General features: G+C 40.7%; 1 protein-coding gene across 2 annotated transcripts in view; it reads left to right on the plus strand.

The window, feature by feature from the left end:
• The window catches only part of COL5A1 (collagen type V alpha 1 chain), a 316543-nt gene extending 297554 nt beyond the window's left edge, over positions 1 to 18989 (plus strand). The window contains exons 64-66 of one of the 2 annotated variants that reach the window (XM_036749195.1): positions 3365 to 3433; positions 10393 to 10626; positions 16006 to 18989. In XM_036749195.1, the coding sequence (XP_036605090.1) occupies positions 3365 to 3433; positions 10393 to 10626; positions 16006 to 16152 (450 nt within the window). In that variant the 3' untranslated portion in view covers positions 16153 to 18989. Of the gene's footprint in view, positions 1 to 3364; positions 3434 to 3498; positions 3568 to 10392; positions 10627 to 16005 lie in introns of both variants that reach the window. The other variant, XM_036749196.1, reaches the window with a different exon arrangement.
• The last annotated feature ends 3799 nt before the right edge of the window (positions 18990 to 22788 follow it).

Genomic DNA, 22788 nt, shown 5'->3' on the forward strand with positions numbered 1-22788 from the left:
TTATAGCACACACTTGGTCCATAAGGATCAGGAGAGCTCTGGTTAGGCTGCAATGTCAGTTCAGAGGATTTGTGGATCTTGGGTTCAAATCTCCCCTGATTTGAAATTTCAAACCGTTGCGAGCCTGTGATTTAAGTGGGAAAATTCATGTAGCAAACACAAAACCAAAAGTCTCACAACCTACCCTGTCTGGTTTCAGGTTCTGTCAGCTTGGCTTAATTCCAAGAATTAAGTTAACTTAGTAAATATCTCATTATTTTCAGCTTCCTCTGGTTGCCAGTTATTCATCCTGACTAGCCTCATTGTGGGTAAATTAGAATGAAAGGTTTCTCGTAAGCACAAAGATTTCCTAGTAAAGTAATGCCTTCCATTTATGGTTCAACTCTCCCTGAGGGTCCCAGAGTATTTTCTTGCCTTTTGGTGGGGGAGGGGTGTAAACTGGGGAGGCGATGAATTCATATTGACAAAATTGGTAAGAGTCTTTTAACCATAAAGGTAAAGCGCCCAGTCTCAGTCTCATAGAAATGGATTTATGAAGAGGGTCTTTTAGTGCCCAATGTTAGCATGACTGTAATGGTCTAAAAATATAGTACAATGGAAAACATACTGGCTTGGAAGTCAGAGCCTGGCATCACCTCTCACCTCTGACCCTTACTACTTGTGTGACCTTGGGCAACTCCCTTACCACCCCTAGGCCTCAGTTTTCTGATCTGTAAAATGAAAGGTATTGAATGAGGGATCTGCTGAGATCTCTTCTAGCTCTAGATTTATGGTCCTGTGGTCCAAGATGGAAGTACGAGGTAGGATCTGGGGGAGGGGGGAGGGAGCACAGGAAATATCTATTTATATCACTAATATAAAATGTAAGGAAAATGATTGAGTATGAGATTACAGGCTTTTCCAGGATAGGAAACCATTGCCTTAGAAATATTTTAAAGACAGTCTTCTTTAAATACAGATTATCTGAGTTTAGCTTTTGATCCTGGGTGGTTTTAAAAACAAAGATGAGAAAGGTCAGAGACCTTGAGGGAGGCAGAAAAATGACTCATTTCAGGGAGACCCCCATCCCTCCTCTCAAGGAGCTCTTTCCTTTGCTGTTTTCCTGGTATGTTTGGATTCAGAGGCCCTTCTAGGTCAGGAGAGTGAGGGTTTGAATTATTGACACTTCAAGAAGGGCATGGAGGGAGCTTGTTTCTGAGCACGGATCCCTTCATGAATCATGACCGGATGCCTGTCAGAGGAGAGGATGTCTTTCTCTTCCCTTCCTCCCACTGCTCTTTGCAGCTGCTTCAATTCAAATCCAGCCTCCAGTCCAACTGCTTCATTCTGTTAGCGTTGTGGACTTTCCACCTCTAACTTCAGTACCAATTAACAAAAATTCATTAAATACCTACTATGTGTCAGGTGCAGTGCTCAGCTCTGGAAATACAAAGACAAAGAATGGAATAAATCGATGACCCATGTCCTGCTTTCCAGGAGGGAAGGGATTCCTAGACTTTCTTGATCCAAGGATCCCTTTGGCAGGAACACTGACTGCCTCCTGAAGCAACAATAAAATTCCCTAATAAATACATAGTCAGAGGATATGAACAGAGAGTTCTAAAAGGAAGATCCAAGTTACAAACAAAGATATGAAAAAAAAAAGTTTAAGACACTGACAATTAAAGAGATGCGAATTAAAGCAGCTCTGAGATTCCACCTCATGACAAAAAGGGAAAATGACAAACGTTGGAGGAGATGTAGGAGAAAAAGGCAAGATAATACGAGCTGTGAACTCATCCAGCCGTTCTGGAAAGCAATTTGAAACTATGCCCTAGAAGTTACTAAATTCTGCATAACTTTTGTTTTAGTGGTAGCTATAGGCCTATACATCCAACAAGATCAAAGAAAGATGAAAAATGACCCATATGTTCAAAATATTTATAGCAGCTCTTTTCATAGTAGCAAAAAATTAGAAGCTTATGGTGGTGCCCATGGATCAGGGAACGGCTGAACAAATTAGGGTATGTGAATTTAAGGGAATGTTATTTTGCCATTGGAGATGACAGAAGATTTCAGAGAAACCTTGGAAGACTTGTATGAATCTGATGGAGTGAAGTGAGGAAGAGCAAGAGAACAATCATAATGTGACAGGCCAGTCCATGAGCACTGTTGAAAAACTTCCCGTGTCCATGGGGTTGTTGTGCCAGGTGTGGAGAAGCACTAGAATGGAAAACAGCTTACTGGCAGAACAGCCAGGGCTTTAATAACCCAAGCAGATAGATGTTTTGGGCCATTTCCCAAGCAGAAGTGTCATTAAATGGGGGCAACGAAGAGAATTTTGCAAAGGGAGCTTGAGAAATGGGCACATTAATGCCAGCAGTGAATGCTGATAGGGGAAGCATTAAGAGTTTAGTGGATTTTACCCAAGAACCCCTAAATCAGGAATAGATCCTCCACACACCTCGGTCAGGTTGGTTATTCAGCACCCTGCTAGTGCTAGGCAACTTTGCCTTCTCATTATCCAAGGCAACCATTGCAGACCCACCCTTCCTGGTGCTATATTCCCCCATGGGAATTTACCCCTTCTGGGTCCTAGTCTTCCCAGCTTGGGGCTACTCTGAGTAAGTGGTTGTGTTGGAAAGCTGAGAGGCTTTATTTATCATTAATGCATTAATGATTGGTAATGGGCTAATATATAGCCCTCTCAGTGGCATTTTCATTTATCTTAAGCCAAGAGAATTATTGTCTCATGATAGAACTTCACCTAAGTTCTACCTAGAATTAAGACAGGCCAGTTGTGGGGTGTGAGGGTGGGGGACATCAGAATGCAGGGGCAGAGCCTTTTTGCTATCTCAAAAATAGTTCTTGCATTAAAGGATAATATATAAGGCTGACTCTGTGTGGAAATAGTCAATAAACATTTATTAAGTGTACACTATGTGTTAGACACTGTACTAACTGCTGGGATACAAATAAGAAAAAAAGAAAGACAGTCCCTGTCCTTGAAGAGCTTATAATCTAATTCAAGAAGACAACACACCAAAGAAAGCTGAAAAGGTTGCGGGGTGGGGTGGAGAAGTGGGTTATGGTGGAACCAGGTCCAAGGAATGGAGCAGATGAGAAACGAAGAGTTAATTGATCTGTGAGCCCTAGAGAAATTCCATATTCCACTCTCCAGCTCTCCAATCAGAGGGGCAGGGAGTACTGAGAGTACAAAAGAGTTGTGAGTACCAAACCTAATACAGTTTTGAAGGATAATATTTAGTGGAAACTTTGAGGATATTGATTTAAAGAAAGTTGGACAGTTTTTCATTGAGGCAGGAGAATTAACTGTTGTATTCTCTGTTTCTCTCCCTTTCCATCTCCCCTGCTATGTGTTTAGGCCAGAATTACTTCCTGGCCCAAGGAAAACCCAGGCTCCTGGTTCAGTGAATTCAAGCGTGGTAAACTGGTAAGGAAGCCCCTCACCTTTTTGCAGTTTTGGCTTTAAACCCCACCCCGTCTCGTATTTTACAGAGTAAAATGGCCCGTTGGCCCAAAGAGCAGCCTTCTACCTGGTATAGTCAGTACAAGCGAGGTTCTATGGTAAGTGGCTAACCTCGGCAGGGCCCTCTTGGCCCATGCCTGCTTTGGACATGGCCAAACTCACGGCACTCTGCATGTTGGACTAATAACTATGGTGGGCACTTGCCGTTACAGGTTTATCCAAACTTCTTCACATTTGGGTGGAATTCTGAGAAAAGATGCCACACTCCTCCCTCCCTTTCTCCAGACCCCCCCACACCCCATCTCCACCCAAGCCACGCCAGTCTAAAGTTAATTCTGGACTGGGAGTGGGAGGTAGGTTTTAAATTTAGTTTCATCAGAGCTCAGGGAGTCCAGAGTGACAGCTGGGAGTGGGCACCGTTCAGGAACGAGACTCAGCGTCTGCCAAAGTACAGGGGCTCTCTAGCAGCCTGTGCATCAAATGCAAACATTTTGTGGGAGGATTTCATTCTATCCAATGCCAGCCTATGGACAGAATGAAATTCATTCTAGACCTCTTCCAGTGTTGGGACCCTTCCTGACAAAACTCCCCTCTCACCTTCCCAACCTATTACTATGCCCATGTGCCTTTATTGTTCTTCCTTGAGCTCTCATTGACACTGAAGCTTTCAACATTAATGGATACACTAGACTATCTCTCTGCTCTATATAAATAGATTAAATTACTTGGGGGTACTGACTATATAATGGCCTTAGATATGATTTCAGAAATATGTAAGAAACATGGGCTCCAGCAAATGAGTTTTTACTCAGTTGCGAGAAAAAAAAAGAAAAAAAAACTTGTTTGGACAAATGTAGACCATTCTCTGGACAGTGTAGACCTGGTAGAGACCATTTGTCTACCTTGTGTACCTGGGTCTAGCTCTGCCTTTGAGGTTCATATGTTCACATTCCTTTCATTTGGATGGCAGAATGCCATGGAATCCAAGCCACTGCCACTCACACAGGTTCTTTCCCTCTCTTTGGCTCCCATTTTCAATGCAGAAATAGTTTCTAGAAGAGAGAAAGGTCAAGAAATGGTGTCTACAGCCTAAACCTTTCTCCTTCTGGTCCCTTCCTCAGACCTTACCACTCTGCCCTCAGAACCACTTTAAGTGGCCGCTTTCTGGCACTCATCCCTTTCTTTCTGAGTGTGCACACAGCTGACCCTCGGGTCAAAGTTCTGCAGAATTCCATGGAAACAGTAGAAGAGAGTATTTCCAAGAGCTTGGCTATGAGCCAGCATTTTAATCTATCAACTCTTGATGGGTTGTCTCTCATTTCTTAACCTCCAAGCACCTCATTGGCTAATAATTAATATCTCATATTTGTTTCTTGCTCCCCCTTCCCAAAACAAAACTGATGAACAAAGACCCAACCATGTCAGCCAGTTGCCCATCACCTTTAGGATTTGTTTTCTCTTTTGCCACAATCTAAGAGGCTTCTTGTTATTTTATTTTTGTGCCTTTGCACTGCAGACTTGTCCTGTCTTCATTCTCTCTTGCTTTCTTTCTGATCTTTCTCTCCTTTGCACCCTCCTCTGAAAACAGCCACCAAAACACAGAAGGATCTGGAAATGAATTATCACTCGATAAAGAGTAGTAGCTTGAGAGGAGGTGGCATTTGTCCCAGGTGAGATGGGGATGAGGGGACTGTAAGGTGGATGGATAAGTGAGGACAGACTTATGTGGGATGTTAAATCCCTACAGATCCAGGAATGACAAGCTCTCTTTCTGCTATTCACAAAGGGGGTCATGCAGCCAGGAGCAATTTATTCCACTTTTGGAGAAGCTTACAGTCTGCATTACAGCTCTGAAAGGGAATGAACCAGCAGAACTGTATAGGGGAAGTTCCCCCAGCATTCAAGTTCCCACAGGTCGTAGAACAGTCTCTACTGTTCACCAGTATCCTCTCCTTATAGAAGTCCATCAGAGGAGAGCAGGGTGGGCTATTCATCATTACTCAGAACACCCCAGAAAGTTTTCTTGGACCTTTTCTTTTGGTAGCAGACAGTTGATCAAGCTCAAAAGTTCAAAGGAAAATAGCTACTTCTTTTATTGTTGCTTCCAAATCGTTATTCCTCACCCCCTCTGCAGCATCTGTAGATGCCTGAATGAATATTCAATAAAGGCCACTCCTTTTGGGATATTATACTTTATCTTTGCTGTCATAGACATAACAGGTGGAACTAAAATTGCCTAGGGGCTTCTTTTCCCCGACCTGGGGAAAGGACCTCATTCTAGTGAGCTATGGTGGCCCTCCCACACAGAGATGGAACCTAGAAAGGAAAGTGGTGTCTCCTGAAAATTCTGTCCTGTTGTCAGGCTACCCCTAAAGGAGCAGCTTCCTGTTTCAGATCCTTCTGTGACCTAGTGATTTTCCTCTGATTTCTTCCCTCTGGCATGCATTTTTTCTCATAGTCAGTCATATTTCCCTCTCAGAAGGACCACCCAGCCGGATCCTGATCTCTGGTTTGTATACAATTCTTTTTCTTATATATTCCTGGAACTTGGTTTGTCTAGACCCATTTGGGGCCATGAAGTCAGGCAGGGACCACTGAGACCACTGAACACTTGCTTTGTTTTCAGATTAAGGAAAGGAACATGAGTGCTGCTGTCCAAGGAAATGATTCCTAGTAATGAATCTGCAACCCCCACCAAGGCTGTCTACAGGATCACAAAATTTCCCCCTAAAATCTCACCTTACTAAAAACCATGCTCAAAGAAAAATTAATTTTAATTCATCTTGATTTTTAAAAATCGAGTAATTGTAGAATGGAGAAATGACATGAAATTAAATAGTAAAACTAATAATTAGACATTTGTATATTTTGTGGTCTGAAACAAAATCACCCTGTGTTAGAGTTTTAAGGGATCTTAGGGATCATCACATTTACCACTTATTTTACAGATGAATAAATCAAGGCCCAATTAAATTAAGTAAATTACCAAAAGTCATAACCCAGAACTAGGATTTGAACTCAAGTCTTTCAACCTCAAACACCATGGTATGGTTTGGTTTGGTCTTTTTTTCCATTAGATCCAACCCATCTTTATTTAATATCGGCCCCATATTGCAGATTAGATACTTTTGCAATTGCCTTCTGGAAAAAAAAATTTTCTCTATGTCATAGCCTCCAGAGTCATTCATGTTTCCTGATATACTACACATTGTTAACTACTTTCAATTTGCAAAATATGCACTGTTCCTCTCCATGAACAAGTCTGAGGGCTGAAGTTCATCTGAAAAAATCTGGGAGTTGGGGCAAGCTAAAAGCTCATTACGAGTCTACAATGAGGTGTTGCAGACAAAAGGGCTGATGGGATCTTGAGAAAAGTTATAGTGTCCAGAACTTGGAAAGTTATACCTTTATGGTTCTCTGCCCTGGTCACATCACATCTAGGCCATTATAGTCAGATGTGGTAACCATTTCTTGCGATGAACATTAATAATTTGAAGAGCATTTGAAGGAGGGCCACCAAGATAGTGGAAGGCCTCAAGGTCTCACCATATTGCGAACAACTGAAGGAACTAGTGATGTTAGCCTGAAGGTCGTGATATGGAAGGCTTTGATTTAATCTGCTTGGCTGTGGAAGCATAAAATGAGGAGCATTGGATGGAAGTTACAAAATAGTGAATTTAGATTCAGTATAAGGAACAAATTCCTGACAATTAGGGATCTCCAGTCATAGAGTGGGATAGATATCATGGTTTCCCTCTCAGTGGAGGTCTTCAAACAGAATCTGGATGGCCAATTATCAGGTGTGTTACAGGTCAGTATGGGTTAGACTACCTGGCCTCTGAGGCCCCTTCCAGATCTCACATTCTGTGAATCTGCATTGGTTTCAGCAGTTTAACTCTGTACGGCCTAAAATATTTTTAAAAGAGAATTTTCCAATAAATTATATATTCCCATAATTAGATTCTCTGTGAGCCTGGCCTTTGGTTTTGATGCCAAATGCTCTTTTATTAGAGCAAAACCTCATTGACCTTTGCACTCTAGGACCATGCCTCTACCTGTGTTTCTAACTCATCAGGGTTCAAGTGTCTCACCATGGCCCCAACATAGGAATTAAGCAGCTCCTGATTTAACCAACAGAATCACAGCCTAAATTTGGCTGTGATTTTAGGATTTCAACGCAATTAGAAAACAAGGGTTACCATGAATTAGGTATCTGACTTGACCAGCTCTTTCCAACTCACTCAGCTTCCAGCTTCTTCTTAAAAACTTCCTTGACTACTCCAGACAGAACTAATCTCTCCTTTCTGTGAACATTGTGGTATAGTGGATAGACCACTGGTTCTGAAGTCAAAGAACACTGAGTTCAAATTCCACCCATAACACTAGGTATATGTGACCTTAGGTAAGTCACTTAAGCTTTGGGCCTGTTTCTTCTTCCGTAAAATGAGGGGATTGGACCAGATGGTCTCTGAGTCCCCATCAAACTCTACATCTATGTTCCTGTGAACATCTCTGCTTCTCAGACAACAAAGACTTAAATACAAAATTATAGTGACAGGTTGTCAACAGCATGGGTGGAAGGAATTCCTTCACCTATGAGATCACAAGTCCTTGACATGTTGACCAAGTGTCATTTGGCACTTATGCACTGCCTTGTTTCATGATATCTCTTCATGTGTGTTTATGCTTCATACCTATCTAGATTACAAATTCCTCAAGTATCCCATATTTCCTGGTACTCTCTTCTCCTCCAGTGTCCAGAATGGTGCCCCAAACATAGAAAACATTAATAAATAGTCTTTGATTGACAAGCTGTTTAAATGACAACTATCTTACATTAGAAAATTGCTTTACCCATCTATTTGCTAATGGAGCCAAGGGGAATGGTGTTTCCCCTGACCATTGTTCCATGACTCTTTAGGGAAAGCTTAGAGAGGGTTTTTATTGTTTCTCCAGGCTCTGGGATTATTTTTTCCTAGGAGATTTAGTAAACCAGCCCCTTTTCAATGCCAAGCAACCCAGCTGTAACCGTAGATGGGGAAAATATGCATCCATCTGTGAAGAACGGAATGACAGGCCAGAGTCTGCACATTAGAGATATTTTTTCTTGATACAGATGGGGTTATAAAGATTGTGCAGGAGGACCTGTGTATATTCAAAAGGATGCTGAGATCTCCAGATGTAAGCATTCTTTGCCTCCCCGAGCAGTTTCCCCAGAATGTGCCAAAGGGACCAAGGCCCAAATGTCACCCTTCAGATGAGGCTCCAATACATTCAGTCTAGCTCTGTTGGCAGGGACACATTGAGACAGAGCATCTTCTCATGTTTTAAATTGAGTTTTGTTTTCTTCTTTTCATATTCCAGTGGCACAAATGAAGCAATTCTTGTCTTATTAAACTAAGGGCTGTTGATTAGCAATTTCACTTATCAATTTTATGATCTCAAAAGTTGTTTAAAAATATGAAGCCTCAGGCTAACTTCACCCTTCTGGGAACCTTCCCAATCCTGCTGTTAGAGTGGGCTTAAGGAATGCAAATTCACTTTGCTTTGATCCTAAGTAAGATCCAATTAGGATAAATCTATCACCAAAATACAGAAAATCCACTGTAATCCACAGCCTAGTAGGCATACCTTTGATATTGACCATTATTCAGGGATATTCTTTCTGTTGTTCCCCTCCCTTTGGCGTGAGTGTTGGAGACTTGGCAGTATTGATGGTCCAGTAAATAAAACCCTAAGCTACCAGTCTTCCATATCCCCTGTTCTCTCCTGTCTTCCAACGTGGAATTGTAGCCTTCTGAATTTTAGATGACATCCTGATGAGTCAGCATGACCACTTTGGGCTATGTCACCAAAACTTTCAGTTATCTGATATCCATCCTAGCTAGTGTGGGACATAATTTGCTGATACCATTTTGTGGGATCAGAGACTCTTTTCTCCAAAACCTGCCCCTGGAACCAGATAATCCTCACCCAGTCCTCAAGGGTGGATGACTGCCTACCGAAGCTGTTGGTCTTGCATAAATATGACAGACTTGTTCTCCAAAGTCTTCATCCTGGTTGCTTTAAGCCAGGTTTTCAGAACTGTCTGCTCTTTGTATGATCTAAGGACAATTAGGGCAACCCTTGATTTAAAGAAAAATGTAAAATGTTATTGTTGTTGTTAAATGATTCCTGTGCTAGGGACTACAGAAGGTACAGAAGAAGTGTAAGTATGACCCCTAGAAAAGATAAAGGAAATGTAAGACAGTCTGTGTCTTTGAAATCTTATCATCTCATTGGAGAAATGAGAATCACATACAGAAAACAACCTGAAAGCAGGGCAAGATAGCCAAATTACAGACAGCTCATACTTAGAAATTCATACAGACAAGAGATGATACAGAGATGAGGTAGTCAAGGAAGGCTTTGTAGCATAAGTGAGACCCAAGCTGATCCTTGAGCTTTGGATATTCAGACTTTGGCCATTGAGAATTCATTCATTCATTGGACAATGTTAAGTAAAGTTTATAAAGCTCCTACTATGCATAAAACACTGTGTTCAGCACTGAATGGGATACAGAGTTTAGATAAAGACAGGTCTATCTTTGCCCTTGGCAGCTACCATCTAATAAGGAAGTGAATCAGATGTCACTGAGGGGCAGCCCATGATGAAATGTAATCAGACAGTACCTTTCGAACCTGTGCATTCCTAAGGCAACTGGTTTTGTTTCCATTTTAAAAAAAAGTCTTACAGGTGTGTTAATGTGGTTCCAAGATGTTCAATTCTGGCTTTACACTGTATTTCAAATGATATAAAAATGGAACTGCAATTTAGAAAGCATAAAGCACTGTATAGAAATGCCAGGATTTTATGGGTCATTTGTTATTGGTACATCACTGTCTAGTTTCTCCTGTCCCTCCTTGTCTCCAAAACCCTTTAGCTCTCCTATGTGGACTCAGAGGGGAATCCAGTCGGAGTAGTACAGATGACGTTCCTCAGGCTCCTCAGTGCTTCGGCACGTCAGAACATCACTTACAACTGCTACCAGTCAGTCGCCTGGCAAGATGCCACCACGGGCAGCTATGACAAAGCCATTCGCTTCTTGGGCTCCAACGATGAAGAGATGTCCTATGACAATAACCCTTACATCCGAGCCCTCATGGATGGCTGTGCAGTAAGTATCTCATTGGCCCCATGGTCAGCACACTATGCAACTGCAGCCAAGGTCAAAGGTTTGGACAACTTAATGAATATTTAGCTTTATGGGATTAGCCGTGGACTGGACTGTGATTTCTTTGGGGACTTCTAGGTAAGGAATCTCCCTTTGCTAATGCAAGTCAGTATCTTCTCTACAAATTATAATTTTATAAATTGCCTAGAACAGAGATGTCAAACACAGCCTGAACCATATTAAAATTGAATTGGCAAATATTTAGTAAAATAAATAAAAATACAACAGAACATAGCTAATGTCGATATGTGCCTTTCCGAGTCAATACATAGTCCGAAGGGTTTCTTATATATGATTTCTATTTGAGTCTGAGATCACTGGCTTAGGGCACTGAGAGATCCAGTAACTTATCCAAATTTGCACAGCCAATAGGTGTCAGAGGCAGGATTTGGGCCCAGGTCTTCCTGGATTCAAGGCCAGCTCTCTACCCACTCTGTAACACTGTTCCCCCCCCCCGCCCCTCTCTCTCTCTTACACACACACACACACACACACACACACACACACACACACACACACACATATATACCCTCATGCACAAATAGGCATGCATACCTTTGGGAGATCCAAGTTCAAACCCGGACTCACATACTTACTAGTTGTGTGACCTTGGGCAAGTCCCTTCACCTGTCACTTAAGCCTCAGTAAAATTGGAATAATGTTAGCGCTTACCAGGATCAACTGAGGTTATATGTGTATAACACTTTGCAAACCTTAGAGCACTATGTAAATGCTAGCTATTATTATTTACTCAGTGCCCTATGGTTTTCAAAGCTCTTTACATGTTATCTCATTTACATCTCACAATAACTCTATGATATACTTGCTGTTGTCATCCCTATTTTCCAGATAGGTAAACTGAGTCTGAAAGAGATTAAGTAATTTGTCAAGTCACACAACTAAGTAAGTATCTGAGGCAGGATTTGAACTCAGGTCTTCCTGACTCCAGGGCTAGCACTTTCTCTACCAGTCACCTAGCTAACTTTTTCTCTCTACCAAATACAATGTGATGAAGAAGATAGTTTAGCAGTAAAAACACTGGGTAGCCTCCCAACTCACTCCACAGACCCTTGGTGAATTTACAACTTTGTACACATTCAATCGCCAGCCCAACCAGGTTCGTGCCAATGCTAGACCTAGAACTAGGGATAAGCGACCTAGAGCAATATAAGGGAGCCAGAATTTATAGGGCACTTACAATGCTTACACTCTTGCAATGGGGAAATGACTGAGCCCAGTACCTCGTTAGCAAGATTAGTTTAAAAAGAACTGATCAATCACCAAGCACTCATTAAGCACTTGCTGTAAGCTAGGTACTGTGCTGAATGATAGTGATACCAAAAAAAGGGAAAGAAAAGAAAAACTTAAAATGGCCTTGGCCTCAAAGACCTTACACTTGATGTGTATAGAAAGTAGACAGAAGGTGACCTTCGAGAGGAAGGAAGCAGAAGGTGGAAAGAACAGGAAAGACCTCCTGAAGAAAGTGATGCTTAAAGGAAGCAGAGATCCTATGAGATGGATGCAAGGAGGGAGAACATTCTGAACTTGGGGGTCAGCCATTGCAAAGACACAGAGGTGGACAGTGAAACAGTATTGGTGAGAAACAGCAAGGACGCCGGCATGGCTGGACCACAGAGTCAGAGAAGCAGAGTAATAAATAAGCCGTCTGGAAAGACAAAGAGAGGCCAGGTTGTGAAGAGCTTTAAATACCAAAATGAGTTCATATTTGATCTCGAGGTGTTATGAAGATACTGGAATTTATGGAGTGAGAGGAGAGGGGACACACTTTAAAGAAATGTGTTGGCAGCTGTGCAGAGAATAGGTTAGAAACAGACTTGAGGGAGGAAGGCTCATTAAGAGGCCGCTGCAATATTCTGGGCAAGAGGTATTGAGGGGTCAAGCTAAGAGGGTAGCTGTGTGAGTGGAGAGAAGGGGAGATAAACTAGAGACGTTATGGAGAGAGAAACATTAAAATTTGACAATTTATTAAATATGTGAGGTGAGCGAAAATGAAGAGCTGAGGAATAATAATGATAATAGCTCACTTATGTAGAGCTTTAAAGTTTTCAAAGCCATATTCATATATTATTTCATTTGATTCTCACAACAACCCTAGGAGGTAGGTGCCACTACTATGTCCATTTTATAGATTGGGAAACCAAGGCTGTGAAAGGTTGACCAGGATCGCGCAACTAGTAATTGTCTGAGGCAGAAGAGATAGAGTTCAGTTTTGGATGTGCCGAGTTTGAGATGTCTATGAGGCATCTAATTTGAAATGTAGGTTGTTGATGATTTGGGACTGGAGCTCAGGAGGGAAACTAGGGCTGGATATAGAGATTTGGAAATCATAAGCAGAGAGATGATAATTGAATCTTTAGGGGCTGAAGAGATCACCTAGGAAAATTGTAGAGAAAAAAGAGAAGAGTGAGTAGAATAGAACCTTGGGGAATGGCCAGTTAGTGGGAAATCCAGGGAGACAGACTGTTAAGGAGTGGCCAGATGGAGGGGAAGAGAATCAGGAGAACAAAAACCCAGAGAGAAAAGAGTATTTGGGAGAGAAGGTGGTCTGTGGTGTCAGGAAGATTGTCAGGATGAAGACTGAGAAAAGGTCATTAGATAAGAGATCACTGGTCAATTGGGGAGAGGAAGACCCCCAAATAAATGCTGCTGCTCTCTCCCCCACCATAGGAACTACTCTATGGTCCTCCTCACACCTAACTCTCTTGCCATCAATCAAATTGCCCTGGTTTTCAAAATTGCTAGTTACAACTCTTCCATAGGCTCACAAGACCAAGAGGATACTGTCTCTGGGAAGGTTCTCAAAGGACCCCATTTGGGAAAAATGATAGCCACCCTTCTTGATGTTTAATTACAGGCTAGAGATGTCCCCAAACACCCTTACTTTGCATAATGACTCACCACAAACTTCTCTTCCAGGAATTCACTCCAAATCTGTTTGTAATCCCAACCCATCCTTCCTCTCAAGGGAATAAGTTCCATTTATTTTCTTCCCACTGGATGAAGTAGGGTGTCCTACTTTGGTCCTAAACTCCTCTCCTATATAATATTCAATAAGGGCTCCTCTTGTGCTTGGTGTGGAACTTGAAGGATCATAAGCTCGTGGAGTCAGAGCTGGAGGGGAATTCAGAAATTCTGCATATTACATTTTAGGAAACTGAGACCCAATGGGGTTAAGTGATTTAAGGTAGTAAGAGACAGGGGTGGGATTTGAATACAGATCCTCTAACTTCCCCTTTCTGTCTCTATCATGAGTCCATTCCTTTCCCCTCTCAGCCTCTCTCTTTAGATCCAATAAGCCCAGGCATTGGTTTGCTCTGCTTCATTTGTGAACAGCCCCCAGATGGAATATTCACTGGTAGCCAGCAATGAACAGACCTAAGAGGAAGACATTTTAAGGTCTGAGTCCTCTACTTAGGCAATACACAATCTAGCTTCCTACCCTCATCAGCTTCATTTTCTGATACTGCCAGCCCCTCCCCCCACCATACCCCTTAACCCACTACAAATGACCAAACGATCCCTGACTGACCAACTAGCTATTATGTTAGTGAATTCCTGCTCTCCCTCCTGGCTCCCTCTAGTTCCTTAGACAAGGAGTTTCCAAAGAAATGCAGGAGGCACATGTCAGGCTAGAACACCCACTGTGGCCTAAGAGACTTGGATTGATTTGTATTGTGATAGCAAATACCAAAGGAATTGAGGTTCTAATTCCTGGGCCATTATTTGGATGTGTTAACCACTGATCTTATTGCCCTGATGGGCACAGTTGCTGGGATGTGCCCAGTCCTTTGGAGAGAAACAAATCATGGGGTGTGATGGGCTGAAAAGCTAGATCGCATAAATTCACTTGTTTGTGCAGTTTTGCATGCCCCAGGGGGAACATTGTTGCTACCATAATAGTTATTTATGTTTCTGAAATAACGGGGTGACCAGCCAGCCCAGTAAAACAGTCAGAGCCCTTGAGGATTCTATCAAACTTTAAATATGTCCTCTCAAAGCACTTTAGTAATCATAGGCACGCAGCCCATAAATTCAGATGAAATTGCAAATGTCTCTTTGGCAACTTCTGCCCCTTCCTTAGGGAGGCAAAGGGACTGCATTGGAGTCACTGTGAATTCCTCATTCCCTGTCTTAGACCCAAAAGGCGTGGGGGGGTGGGGCAGGGAGAGATAGAAGTCTGTATTTTTTACATAGCAAAGCCTATATTAAAGTTACAGCCTTTGGAGTTGGAAGGGACCTTAAGAGGTCATCTAGTATAATCTCTACTCTCCCAAATGAACCTCCAGATATTCCCATTAGGTCTACTATACTTTCCCCAAGTTTCCTGAAGTTTCAAGGTGTAGAAAATACTCGTGCTCTGTCTGCCTAAAATTAGGCCAAGTTCACCGGCCTTTCTATGAACTTGAAGAAGCAATGTGACATAGCAGATAACGTGCTAGATATGAAAACAAGAATACCTGGGTCCAAATCCCACTCACTATGTAGTCACAGAGTCACCCCTCGGAGTCTCAGTTTCCTAATCTGTAAAATGGGGGTTATTGTGAAGCTCAGATGAGGTTATGTTTGCAAAAAAATGTCAAAAGCCCTACAACTGATTCAGTGTGAACTCAGAACGAGTCACTTTACCTCTTTTTGAGTCTTGTTTCTGTATGTGTACTGTAAGGATGCTGGACTTGTGCTCTCTAAGGTCCCCTCCAGCTCCATGGTCCTACATTTTGTGGTTCCCACGCATGAATGGATTCTAGCCTGCTGGACCACAGGGGAGCCAGGCAGCCAACTTGATTCTATCCAGTTGCTATCACAACTGGACAATGACATGGATCCTTAATAGAATTTGTCTCCAAGGACCCAAGTTTAATTTGCCCTAGCAAATCATTTAGGATATCTGGGGGCGCAGTGGATAGAGGGTTGGGCCTGGAGTCAGGAAAACTCATCTTCTTGAGTCCAAATCCAGCCTCAGACACTTATGAGTTGCATGACCCTGGGCAAGTCACTTAACCCTGTTTGCCTCAGTTTCCTTATCTGTAAAATGACTGGAGAAGTAAATGACAAACCACTCCAGTATCTTTGCCAAGAAAACCCACCAACGGGGTCAGGAAGAGTCAGACAGGACTGCACAACAGCAAACCGTTTGTATTAGACTACTACATTAAGGGGATCTAGTTAGCATGTTATCTCACATCCATTTTACTGGAAGCTGGCTGTATTTGATGATTACAGTAACCTCCCAGGGATCGGTCTTTTTCTTTTTAATTAGTCTTTCTGTCTCTCTCCCCCTTTCCTCTATCCATGTAATTTTAGACAAAGAAAGGCTACCAGAAAACCGTTCTTGAAGTCAACTCCCCCAAAGTGGAACAGGTGCCTATCGTGGACATTATGTTTAATGACTTCGGTGAAGCCTCACAGAAATTTGGATTCGAAGTGGGACCAGCTTGCTTCATGGGTTGAGAGCCACCCAAAACTAGTCTCCAAATGAGCAACCTCGTAACCTCATTTCACCATTTTTTTTTGGTTTTTTTTTTTTTGCGTGTTACACGCAAGTTCTGATACTGGACAGCAAATGGTCTCTTTTTTAAGTCCACCCCAACCCCTTCCAATCCACCTGAATTCAACTGTGCCATCGCACTTACTGTGTTGAATCTAAAACCAAGAGAGATAATGAAGCAATCTCCCTAACAGGATCCAAATCACATGATCTAGATGAACCATCCCTGGCAGGCAGCCAATCAAAAGCCAAGTACTATACATCCCACCAAATGCTTGTTTCTCCAGTTTCTCTGTGGACTTCACAATTCATCTACTCCAACATATCATGGCAAAAAAAAAAAAAAATGGGGCAAAGACTTTTCTCATTACAGCTTGCAACCGATCAGTATTTATGGACCATATTTTGTTTTTAGAAATAACAAAAGAAACTTGAAAATGTGCGATTCACTTGACCTTCAAAAATGTTCTGAAGCAAATTTTGTAAAGGTCATTTCCACAATTGCTAGTGCCTCCATTTATTAAAAAAAATCCCCCCAAAGATGATTGCTAAATGTCGTTCTGTGCATACCTTTCCCATGTACTAAAGGTGCTTATATTTTTGTAAGTTTGTAAGTAAATATTTGTATTGTAGATTATTATAAATGTTAAGTATTCCTGGCTTCTCACTCTGCATGCAGATGAAACCACAATTCCAATGGGAAACTCTAGAAACAGGGACAACTCGTCTGAATGCCATTCTTGCTCTCCATTACTAATTAGCAATGGGAGCCCTCAGCTGAGAAATTGCTGCAAAAGAGAAAAGTATACAAGTAAGCAAAAATTCATGCTGGAGAGGGCTACCCATGAAAACCAAAACAAACAAACAAATTCATGTTGGTGCCACTGTTCCCTGAGACATTTCATCAACTCTGTTTTTTAAATGGAAAAAAAGCAACAACTAAAGAGGAACCCAATTTCCAATTCTGCCCTTTCTATGCATGTTTCCCTTCATAGGCAAGTTTAAATTAATTTGCAATTATTTCCGGAAAAAATACATTTTCTTTTTCTTCCTATAGATCCTGATGGGAGAATGTATATGGCAGGGAAATCTTGTTTTCTATAAATGATAAGTGAAAATTGGTGCTTTTTTTTAAACATTTCTTTTGTGGTGCTATCTTAAGAACTCCTTAATACAACACTGGGGGTGCCCAGTCATGATGCATTCTCCCTACTTTTCGTGCATTGGCAGTTGCCTGTATAGCCTGTGCCTCATGCCCTGAACCTTAATATAAATTCATGTCACCTTCATAACCCATTCAGTATGTGGAAAGCACTCTCCCCATGCCCACACTCCCTCTCTGCCTGTCTCTTATTGTCTTATTGGTAGCTTATCATGCCCATGTAGAAAATATTATGTGTACTTACTTGGTTTGGAAAAAAGAAAAGACTATTCATATATGTTCTCTGGTTGTAATTATCCCAGATTGTACTCAGTTCCTGAATGTTTGTGGTGCTAATTTATGTTTGTTCATTGTACTGAAATGAAGATGGAACTGTCCAGTTATCATGTGAGCTGTCTCAGCTGGGCTGCCTTAAAAACAGCTTAGACAGAGAAATGTGCAATTAGCTTCATAATTCCTAGCATGGCTGCCAGAAGCCCTGCTTTCACACAGCCTTCTTTCCACGTAAGCAATTTGAATTTCCATCTGCAAAAGCCACGAATGTATTCTTCTGCAGATTCCTCCTCTTGGATCTCTGCAGTGGAAACACTCCCTCCATGTATGGATGGATGTGGCTTGTCCCTCCTTGTGGAGTAGGGGCCTGAGTTTGAGTTGGGAAGAGCAGGTGAAGGTGGGCTCCAGGAGTCAGGAAGGAAAGGGGATCATTTACTGTGAAAAGTTACCTGCACATGATGCCCTTTCCATCTGTGAAAAGGGAAACTTAAGTTGGTTTTAGGGGAGAGAGTCCAAGGGTCCCCAGAGTGTTCCACTGGGATGGTAGCTGAGTTTGCCACAGAAGGCTGGGATACTGACTGTTATGGTGCTTTGCCTTGGTGCCTCCCATTGCGCCTACTCATCCCAACTTGGGAAATGGTACTAGCCTAGGAAATTACAGCAGATTCTTTGAGTGGGACACATGAATCCCCTCCAATAAAGCAAAAATAGATGTCGTTCATGCCAAAGAAAAGTCTAGCTCCTGGATTGGTCAGCAGTCATATTCCAAGAGGTAGCAGATAATCGAAAGCTCACAAATTCATCTACTCAAGAGAGAAAAGCCATAGAGAATGGTTGCATTCACACCATGTGATTTTCGTCTAGGTCATGTGATTCTGTGATGATGATTTCTCATCAAAGGAGTTTTGTCCTTTTAATTTCTTTGTATTTTTTTATTTTTCCCCCTGTTGATGCCTTCAAACTATTGTAATTTGTAATGAAGTCCAAACTTGTCCCACGTCCTCTACTCCCCCCTCCCAAGACCACTTTAGCTATGGTATATGGCAATAAAATTACTTCTTATATTTGCAGAAATTCTTTTTGTGGAATTTTATTTTTTGCCCTAATATATATGACTTGAATAGATGTTGATTAAAAGGAAGAAAAGAAAAAACTCTATGGAAGAGATTCTAATACATAAAGCCCTTTGAAATATACTATCAAATGACATATTGTGCATTTCCTCAGAGCCCAGTAAGCATGTCATAAAATTTAACTGTAATGCCCAGGGAAGGGGTATTTTTAAATATTTTTAAACCTGTGTAACAAAGGAATAAAATGTAATAGTTTTTTTTCAATAAATCAAGTTTCCTGTTTCCACCTTAACCAAAGTGATGTGGATGTCTTCTTAAGTATGTTGGAGCTGATTACACCCTCTTCCCCTGCATTCATTGGTGTGCCAACAGACTCTGAGAAGGTCTAGAGTTTCCCAAAATAATAAACATTATTAAAGACAGACAAGTAAGACAAACTCTATAGAGAGACAACTTTTTTTTAATTTCAGAAATGATGCCTCTCCTTTAAAGGAAGTAAGTATTGACTTAGCTACCTATGATGAATTTGTTTCTTTTAAATAATAAATCAGTTAATAAGCATTTATTCAGCACTTACTGTGTGCCAGGCACTGTACTCCATAGGGAGGTGTTGGAATGGGGCAAATCTCCAGCTTAACATCTAGTTTAAGTTGAAAGATTGTCTCCCTCAGATACTGAAAGACGTCACCGAACTCTTCACTGCAATGTAGTTGGCACAGCTGAAAAGATCATAGCCCACATTGCTATTGGGAAGCTTCACTGATATAGTCATGGGAGAAACTCTGAAAACTAAAAGGCTTAGTCGAGTCATAGGATTATAGTGGGAAAAACTCAGAATGGAAGCCAAGAGAACTGGATTCTAGTCCTGACTGAGTCACTGATTTGCTGTGTGACTTTGGTAAATCATTTCATTGCTATAAGCCTGTTTCTGCATCTGTAAAAGGGGAGTGGGGCCAGATGATTTTTAAGGTTCCCTTCCAGCTCTAACATTGTGGTTAATGTTAAGTCAAATGATCTCTTAACTTATTCTCTTTTTGAGTTTGGAAGAATCTAGACCAGGAGTAGAGTATCTGGTGAGTATGGACTTTGCTTCCATCAATTAAGCCAGTGTTTCTTAAATGTCTACTATGCACTCAGTTCTGTGTTCAGTGTTGGATGTGGAAAGGTTGGGGGTGTTGAAGGAACACATAGTTTCTGCTCTCCAGGAAATTAGAGTCTAGTTGCAAATATGCAAAACAATTTAAGAATCAGATGGGATAGGCTATATTTGAGCCAATTTTTTTTTTTTTTGGTGCAAACTATGCGCAATGGAAGGTCAGGGGAAGGCGAGACCAGCATGAGTCATGGTATTTAAAAAATCCTAAAAGAATGGCTAGAATGTGTTGAGAGAGAAAGGATAAAAGAAGACATTCTAGGCAAGAAGTGAAGCAATAGTAAAATCACCATATGTAAGGAACATAAGATCATTGAGTTGAAAGGGAACTCAGTGGCCAGCTAGTCCACTTCCCTTATTTTACAGATGAGGAAACTGAGGCTCTGAAGGTTAAGTGACATGCCCAAGATCATGTGAGCACTAAGGAAGTGGCAAGTAAGTATTTTGGCTGCTTTTTAAAATTTCTATTATTTATTTTTGACATTTTTTTTTAAATCTTGAATTCCAAATTCTCTCCCTCCCTTCCACCCCCCTGCCGAGAATGCTACTGAGAAGGCAAACAGCATATCAATTATACATGTGAAATCATGCAAAACGTATTCTCATATTAGCTATATTTCAAAAAAGCGAGGTCACTCTGGAGGTGGATACCATTTTTTTTTTTACCATGAGTCCTTTGAAATTGTCTTGGATCATGGTATTGATCAGAGTAGCTGTCTTTCATAGTTAATCATCATTGCAACATTGTTGTTACTATCCACAATGATCTCCTGGTTCTGCTCACTTCACTTTGTATCAGTTCATATAGATCTTGCCATGTTTTTCTGAAAGACTCCCCTCATCATTTCTTTTATTTTAATTTTATTTTTCTCTATTACACATAAAAACAATTTTAACATTCTTTTTTCAAATTTTGAATTCCAAATTTGCACCATCCTATCCCCTCATTGAAAAGGCAAGCAATTTGACATTAGATAAATGTGCATAGTCATGAAAAACACATTTCCATATAAGTCATACTGTGAAAGAAAATACAGAAAACACCAATAACAAGAAAAACAAAGTAAAGAAAAAGTAACTTCAATCAGCTCCACCAGTTCTTTCTCTGGAGATGGACAGCACCTTTCAACATAAGTGCTTCAGAATTGTCTTGGATCATTGTATTTCTGAGAATAGTTAAGGTATTCACAATAGGAATAGATCATCATACAGTATTACTGTTACTGTGTATAATGTTCTCCTGGTTCTGCTCTTTCACTTTGCTTCAGTTGGTGTAAGTCTTTCCAGGTTTTTCTGAGAGGATCCTGCTGTATAAGAAATGTCTTATACCACAATAGTATTTCATCAAAATCATACAAAACTTGTTCATCTATTCCCCAATTGATAGACATTCCCTGAATTTCTGATTCTTTGCCACCACTTAAAGAATTGCTATAAATATTTTTGTACATATTGGTCATTTTCCTTTTTAAAAAAATCTCTTTAGGATCAAAGCATATACATAGTTTTATAGCCCTTTGAGCATAGTTCCAAATTGTTCTCCAGAATGGTTGAAACAGTGTTCAACTTCACCAATAGTACATTAGTGTCTCAATTTTCCCACAGCACCTCCAACATTTGTTATTTTCCTTTTCTGTCATATTAGCCAATCCTGTTAGGTCTGTGGTAGTAGCTCAGAGTTATTTTAATTTGCATTTCTCTGATCAATAATGATTTAGAACATTTTTTTCATATGGCTATAGATAACTTTGGTTACTTTGTCTGAAAACTGCCTGTTCATATCCTTTGACCAGTTATCAATTGAGGAATTGCTCTTATTTCTATAAATTTGACCCATTTTTCTATATATATGAGAAAGGAGGTCTTGATTAGAGAAAATTGCTGTAAATTTTTGTCATAGTAATTATTACCAACTATGTATTTCCCTCCATCCTATTTCCCCACTATTTATCCTACTATCTTTCCATTCACCCTGTCCATTCTCAAAAGTGTTTTGCTTATAGCTTTTATCTCTCCCAATCTGCCCTCCCTTATATCAGTCCCACCCTTCTCTTACACCCTTTCCCCATCCTTCTTTCCTGTATGACAAGATAGACTTCGACACCCACCTCAGTATGTATGTTATTTCCTCTTTGAGCCAATTCCATTGAGAACAAGGTTAACATGCTCCCCTCTGCCCTTCCCCTGCACTGTAAAATCTCTTTTAGGCCTCTTTTATATCAGATATTTTACCCTATTCTCCCTCTTCCTTTACCCTTCTCCCAGTGCATTCTCCATTCTCACCCCTTAATTTAATTTTTAGATAATCATCCCATAATATTCAATTCATATGTATGCTTTCTGTCTAGCAGCCCTAATAATGAAAAAGGTTTTTAGGAGTTACGAGTATCATTTTCCCATGTAGGAATGCAAACAGATTAACTTTGTTGAATCCCTTATCATTTCTCTTTTCTGTTTACCTTTTTATGCTTTTTATGAGTCTTGTATTTGAAAGTAAAATTTTCTATTCATCTCTAGTCTTTTCATCAAAACTGCTTAAAAGTCCTCAATTCATTAAATATCCATTTTTTCCTTTAAAGGATTATACTCAGTTTTGCTGGGCAGGTGATTCTTTGTTGTAATTCTAGCTCTTTTGCCTTTCTGGAATATCATATTCCAACCCCTTCACTCCTTTAGTGTAGAAAATGCTAAATCTTGTGTTGTCCTAACTGTGGCTCAGTGATATTTGACTTGTTTCTTTCTGGTTGCCTGAAGTATTTTCTCTTTGACTTAGGAGCTCTGGAATTTGACTATAATATTCCTGGGAGTTTTCATTTGGGTATAACTTTCAGGAGATGATGAGTGTATTCTTTCCATTTCTATTTTAACCTTTGGATTTAAGATATCAGGACAGTTTTCCATGATGATTTCTTGAAATATGATGTTCAGGCTCATTCTT

The sequence above is a fragment of the Trichosurus vulpecula genome, chromosome 3, assembly GCF_011100635.1.
Source record: "Trichosurus vulpecula isolate mTriVul1 chromosome 3, mTriVul1.pri, whole genome shotgun sequence".
Lineage (NCBI taxonomy): Eukaryota > Metazoa > Chordata > Mammalia > Diprotodontia > Phalangeridae > Trichosurus > Trichosurus vulpecula.